Source organism: Echiichthys vipera (genome assembly GCF_963691815.1).
Source record: "Echiichthys vipera genome assembly, chromosome: 14".
NCBI lineage: Eukaryota > Metazoa > Chordata > Actinopteri > Perciformes > Trachinidae > Echiichthys > Echiichthys vipera.
The window spans coordinates 195,001-202,500 of NC_139839.1; the positions used below are offsets into that span (position 1 = coordinate 195,001).

Genomic DNA, 7,500 nt, shown 5'->3' on the forward strand with positions numbered 1-7,500 from the left:
CTTTCTATTATATCATTGTCATTACAATTTTTTTAACTATTCATTTTTTTTCTATTATTTTAATAATTGTTAATATAAACTTACTGTGTGTGTGTGTGTGTGTGTGTGTGTGTGTGTGTGTGTGTGTCTGTGTGTGTGTGTGTGTGTGTGTGTGTGTGTGTGTGTGTGTGTGTTCAGGTGGTGGAGGTGGATGAAGGTAAATCACTTTATTATTTATTAAACACACACATAAATACTGTATATACTGTATTATATATATAGATATATATATCAACACACGCCATCATCGACCAGAGGCTTCAACCCGGCCTCTCAGTTCACACACAATGAACGCTAACAGTTATGTTAGCTTTTATAAGCTAACAGTTAGCTTATAAAAGCTAACAGTTAGCTTATAAAAGCTAACTGTTAGCTTCTAAAAGCTAACAGTTAGCTTATAAAAGCTAAGCGAACTGCGTCCCTGCTGTGAGCAGTGCCTCACACACAGGTGAGAGCTCCTGGGTCTGAGCAGCTCTGATGTTGCTGTGGTGTCGCTCGTCTCCGTGTCGCTGCACAGATTAAACGTGAGCACGTGTGTGAGGTCGTCCTCCGTGACCTCATCACCTGTGACACGTGACACTGTGCTGGCAGCGCCGCTGAGCAAGGCACAGACTCCTCTGCTCCAGGAGCTTCACACACACACACACACACCTGCAGTAACATACAGGAGCTCTTCAGTGGGGAGCTGTTAGGGCCCACACACACTCACACACACTCACACACACTCACACACACACACACACACACACACACACACCTGCAGTAACATACAGGAGCTCTTCAGTGGGGAGCTGTTAGGGCCCACTGTGACTCTGCTCACACACACTCACACACTCACACACTCACACACTCACACTCACACACACTCACACACACTCACTCATGTCGTCCCCAGGTCCTGGATCAGTCCGAGAACAGATCAAAATCATCAATGAGAAGTTTGCAGGAGCAGCAGCAGGAGGAGCAGGAGGAGCAGGAGCAGGCTGGCCTGGACAAACATATCCTTTACTCTTCTATATTTATTTATACTCACAGTCATATATGAGTTATTATTAATATATATATATATACTCTTATATACTCACAGTCATATATGAGTTATTATTAATATATATATATATACTCTTATATACTCACAGTCATATATGAGTTATTATTAATATAGATATATATACTCTTATATACACTTACAGTCATATATGAGTTATTATTAATATATATATATATACTCTTATATACACTTACAGTCATATATGAGTTATTATTAATATAGATATATATACTCTTATATACACTTACAGTCATATATGAGTTATTATTAATATAGATATATATATACTCTTATATACTCACAGTCATATATGAGTTATTATTAATATATATATATATACTCTTATATACTCACAGTCATATATGAGTTATTATTAATATATATATATATACTCTTATATACTCACAGTCATATATGAGTTATTATTAATATAGATATATATACTCTTATATACACTTACAGTCATATATGAGTTATTATTAATATATATATATATACTCTTATATACACTTACAGTCATATATGAGTTATTATTAATATATATATATATACTCTTATATACACTTACAGTCATATATGAGTTATTATTAATATAGATATATATACTCTTATATACTTACAGTCATATATGAGTTATTATTAATATAGATATATATATACTCTTATATACTCACAGTCATATATGAGTTATTATTAATATATATATATATACTCTTATATACTCACAGTCATATATGAGTTATTATTAATATAGATATATATACTCTTATATACACTTACAGTCATATATGAGTTATTATTAATATAGATATATATACTCTTATATACTTACAGTCATATATGAGTTATTATTAATATAGATATATATATACTCTTATATACTTACAGTCATATATGAGTTATTATTAATATAGATATATATATACTCTTATATACTCACAGTCATATATGAGTTATTATTAATATAGATATATATACTCTTATATACACTTACAGTCATATATGAGTTATTATTAATATATAGATATATATACTCTTATATACTCACAGTCATATATGAGTTATTATTAATATAGATATATATACTCTTATATACTTACAGTCATATATGAGTTATTATTAATATAGATATATATACTCTTATATACTTACAGTCATATATGAGTTATTATTAATATATATATATATACTCTTATATACTTACAGTCATATATGAGTTATTATTAATATAGATATATATACTCTTATATACTTACAGTCATATATGAGTTATTATTAATATAGATATATATACTCTTATATACACTTACAGTCATATATGAGTTATTATTAATATAGATATATATATACTCTTATATACTTACAGTCATATATGAGTTATTATTAATATAGATATATATACTCTTATATACTTACAGTCATATATGAGTTATTATTAATATAGATATATATACTCTTATATACTTACAGTCATATATGAGTTATTATTAATATATATATATATATACTCTTATATACTCACAGTCATATATGAGTTATTATTAATATATATATATATACTCTTATATACTCACAGTCATATATGAGTTATTATTAATATATATATATATATACTCTTATATACTCACAGTCATATATGAGTTATTATTAATATATATATATATACTCTTATATACTCACAGTCATATATGAGTTATTATTAATATATATATATATATACTCTTATATACTCACAGTCATATATGAGTTATTATTAATATATATATATATATACTCTTATATACTCACAGTCATATATGAGTTATTATTAATATATATATATATATACTCTTATATACTCAGTCATATATGAGTTATTATTAATATATATATATATATACTCTTATATACACTTACAGTCATATATGAGTTATTATTAATATAGATATATATACTCTTATATACACTTACAGTCATATATGAGTTATTATTAATATAGATATATATATACTCTTATATACTTACAGTCATATATGAGTTATTATTAATATAGATATATATACTCTTATATACTTACAGTCATATATGAGTTATTATTAATATAGATATATATACTCTTATATACTTACAGTCATATATGAGTTATTATTAATATAGATATATATACTCTTATACACTTACAGTCATATATGAGTTATTATTAATATAGATATATATACTCTTATATACTTACAGTCATATATGAGTTATTATTAATATATATATATATACTCTTATATACACTTACAGTCATATATGAGTTATTATTAATATAGATATATATATACTCTTATATACACTTACAGTCATATATGAGTTATTATTAATATAGATATATATACTCTTATATACACTTACAGTCATATATGAGTTATTATTAATATAGATATATATACTCTTATATACACTTACAGTCATATATGAGTTATTATTAATATATATATATATACTCTTATATACACTTACAGTCATATATGAGTTATTATTAATATATAGATATATATACTCTTATATACTCAGTCATATATGAGTTATTATTAATATATATATATATACTCTTATATACTCAGTCATATATGAGTTATTATTAATATAGATATATATACTCTTATATACTTACAGTCATATATGAGTTATTATTAATATAGATATATATACTCTTATATACTTACAGTCATATATGAGTTATTATTAATATATAATATAAATATATATATATACTCTTATATACTTACAGTTATATATGAGTTATTATTAATATATAATATAAATATATAAATGTGTGTGTGTGTGTTCTTTAACGTGGTGTCACTCCCAGGAGAGAGGGCAAAGAGCAGCTGGGAGATTTCTTTGGAGGATCAAACTCTTACGCTGAGTGTTACCCTGCTACGTACGACACACACACACACACACACACACTATACACACACACACACACACACACACACACACACACACACGAGTGTTACCCTGCTACGTACGACACACACACACACACACACACTATACACACACTATACACACACACACACACTTAAATACACATGCATTATATGCGTGTGTTATTTTTTAATTGTGTGTGTGTGTGTGTGTGTGTGTGTGTGTGTGTGTGTGTGTGTGTGTGTGTGTGTGTGTGTGTGTGTGTGTGTGTGTGTGTGTGTGTGTGTGTGTGTGTGTGTGTGTGTGTGTGTGTGTGTGTGTGTGTGTGTGTGTGTGTGTGTGTGTGTGTGTGTGTGTGTGTGTGTGTGTGTCTCTGTGTGTGTGTGTGTGTGTGTCTCTGTGTGTGTGTGTGTGTGTGTGTGTGTGTGTGTGTAGGATGGATGACCTGGCTGTAGACAGTGATGAGGAGGTGGACTACAGTAAGATGGACCAGGTAACTACGGCTCCCAGCATGCACCAGTTCTGCTGCACTGTAACGATGATGTCACAGTGATGTAACGATGATGTCACGGTGATGTAACGATGATGTCACAGTGATGTCATGATGATGTCACAGTGATGATGTCACAGTGATGATGTCATGTGTTCCAGGGTAATAAGAAGGGTCCTCTGTGCTGATGATGTCACAGTGATGATGTCACAGTGATGTCACAGTGATGATGTCACAGTGATGATGTCACAGTGATGATGTAACGGTGATGATGTCATGATGATGTCATGATGATGTAACGGTGATGATGTCATGATGATGTAACAGTGATGATGATGTCACAGTGATGATGTAACAGTGATGATGATGTCACAGTGATGATGTCATGATGATGTCATGTGTTCCAGGGTAATAAGAAGGGTCCTCTGGGTCGCTGGGACTTTGACACTCAGGAGGAATATTCAGACTACATGAACAACAAGGAGGCGCTGCCCAAGTGAGTCCCTCACTGCTGTCTGTCAGGCTGCTCATTATTACACCCTCACTGCTGTCTGTCAGGCTGCTCATTATTACACCCTCACTGCTGTCTGACAGGCTGCTCCCTATTACACCCTCACTGCTGTCTGACAGGCTGCTCTTTATTACACCCTCACTGCTGTCTGTCAGGCTCCTCATTATTACACCCTCACTGCTGTCTGTCAGGCTGCTCATTATTACACCCTCACTGCTGTCTGACAGGCTCATCATTATTACACCCTCACTGCTGTCTGTCAGGCTGCTCCCTATTACACCCTCACTGCTGTCTGTCAGGCTGCTCATTATTACACCCTCACTGCTGTCTGACAGGCTGCTCATTATTACACCCTCACTGCTGTCTGACAGGCTGCTCATTATTACACCCTCACTGCTGTCTGACAGGCTGCTCATTATTACACCCTCACTGCTGTCTGACAGGCTGCTCTTTATTACACCCTCACTGCTGTCTGACAGGCTGCTCATTATTACACCCTCACTGCTGTCTGACAGGCTCCTCATCATTACACCCTCACTGCTGTCTGACAGGCTCCCTATTACACCCTCACTGCTGTCTGTCAGGCTGCTACTGACCCTCACTGCTGTCTCACAGGCTCCTTATTACACCCTCACTGCTGTCTCACAGGCTGCTTACTAACCCTCACTGCTGACTGACAGGCTGCTTACTGACCCTCAGTGCTGTCTGACAGGCTGCCTACTAACCCTCACTGCTGACTGACAGGCTGCTTACTGACCCTCAGTGCTGTCTCACAGGCTGCTTACTAACCCTCACTGCTGACTGACAGGCTGCCTACTAACCCTCACTGCTGACTGACAGGCTGCTTACTGACCCTCAGTGCTGTCTGACAGGCTCCCTACTGACCCTCACTGCTGTCTGACAGGCTACTTACTGACCCTCAGTGCTGTCTGACAGGCTGCTTACTGACCCTCAGTGCTGTCTGACAGGCTGCCTACCGACCCTCACTGCTGTCTGACAGGCTGCTTACTGACCCTCACTGCTGTCTGACAGGCTCCTTACTAACCCTCAGTGCTGTCTGACAGGCTGCTTACTAACCCTGAGTGCTGTCTGACAGGCTCCTTACTCACCCTGAGTGCTGTCTGATAGGCTCCTTACTGACCCTCAGTGTTGTCTGACAGGCTTTCATAATAACCCTCAGTGCTGTTATTTCTGTGCCCTCAGCCTTGTCTGTCAGGCTCAGTTATTCCTGTGCCCTCAGCCTTGTCTGTCAGGCTCAGTTATTCCTGTGCCCTCAGCCTTGTCTGTCAGGCTTAGTGTTTCTCTGTGCCCTCAGTCTTGTCTGTCAGGCTCAGTATGTCTCTGTGCCCTCAGCCTTGTCTGTCAGACTCAGTGTGTCTCTGTGCCCTCAGCCTTGTCTGTCAGACTCAGTGTGTCTCTGTGCCCTCAGCCTTGTCTGTCAGGCTCAGTGTTGTTAGTGTGCCCTCAGCCTTGTCTGTCAGACTCAGTGTGTCTCTGTGCCCTCAGCCTTGTCTGTCAGACTCAGTGTGTCTCTGTGCCCTCAGCCTTGTCTGTCAGACTCAGTGTGTCTCTGTGCCCTCAGCCTTGTCTGTCAGGCTCAGTGTTGTTAGTGTGCCCTCAGCCTTGTCTGACAGGCTCAGCGTTATTCCTGTGCCCTCAGCCTTGTCTGTCAGGCTCAGTGTGTCTCTGTGCCCTCAGCCTTGTCTGTCAGGCTCAGTGTGATGATGAAGTTTGTCCCTGCAGAGCTGCCTTCCAGTACGGCATCAAAATGTCTGAGGGACGAAAAACTCGACGCTTCAAAGAAACGAATGAGAAGGCGGAGCTGGACCGCCAGTGGAAGAAGATCAGCGCCGTGCGTCCTGCCTCTTTATCCATCACATAAACAAACAAACATAAACAAACAAACAAACATAAACAAACAAACATAAACAAACAAACATAAACACACAATATAACAAACTGCTGTTGCCACGGTTACAGTAAACAAACAAACAATCGTTGTGTTTCAGATCATCGAGAAGAGGAAGAAGATGGAGGCCGACGGGTGAGTACTTCCTGTTTCCTGTTTCCTGTTGGCTCAGCCAATCAGGAGAGAGCGCTCGTTTATTTCCACTGTGAACAAAAACTGTGAATGTAAACAATAAACAACGTAAACAATAAACAACGTAAACAGTAAACAACGTAAACAATGAACAACGATAATATGTAAACAGAGTAAACATTAGCGGTTGTTTGTAAACGTGTTTGTTTGTAAACGTGTTTGTTTGTGTTTCAGCGTCGACGTGAAGAGACCGAAATACTGAGACGATCGACACAAACATGATGTTGTTGTTGTTGTTGTTGTTGTTGTTGTTGTTTATCTGGACCTGGTTCTGGATCCGATTCTTTAGTTTTTACCTTAAAGTTTAAAAGTTTTTGTGACATTTTTGACTCAAAACATCAATAAAAGTGTTTCATCGTTTTCATCGGTTCTGAAGGGTTTTCATTGGTTCTGACGGGTTTTCATTGGTT

General features: G+C 36.1%; 1 protein-coding gene across 1 annotated transcript in view; it reads left to right on the plus strand.

The window, feature by feature from the left end:
• The window catches only part of ik (IK cytokine), a 13,578-nt gene extending 6,124 nt beyond the window's left edge, over positions 1-7,454 (plus strand). Inside the window, exons 13-20 of the mRNA XM_083927093.1 lie at positions 178-196; positions 935-1,035; positions 3,919-3,998; positions 4,424-4,481; positions 4,886-4,974; positions 6,733-6,841; positions 6,999-7,033; positions 7,265-7,454. Of these exons, the coding sequence (XP_083783219.1) occupies positions 178-196; positions 935-1,035; positions 3,919-3,998; positions 4,424-4,481; positions 4,886-4,974; positions 6,733-6,841; positions 6,999-7,033; positions 7,265-7,292 (519 nt within the window). The 3' untranslated portion in view covers positions 7,293-7,454. The remainder of the gene's footprint in view (positions 1-177; positions 197-934; positions 1,036-3,918; positions 3,999-4,423; positions 4,482-4,885; positions 4,975-6,732; positions 6,842-6,998; positions 7,034-7,264) is intronic.
• The last annotated feature ends 46 nt before the right edge of the window (positions 7,455-7,500 follow it).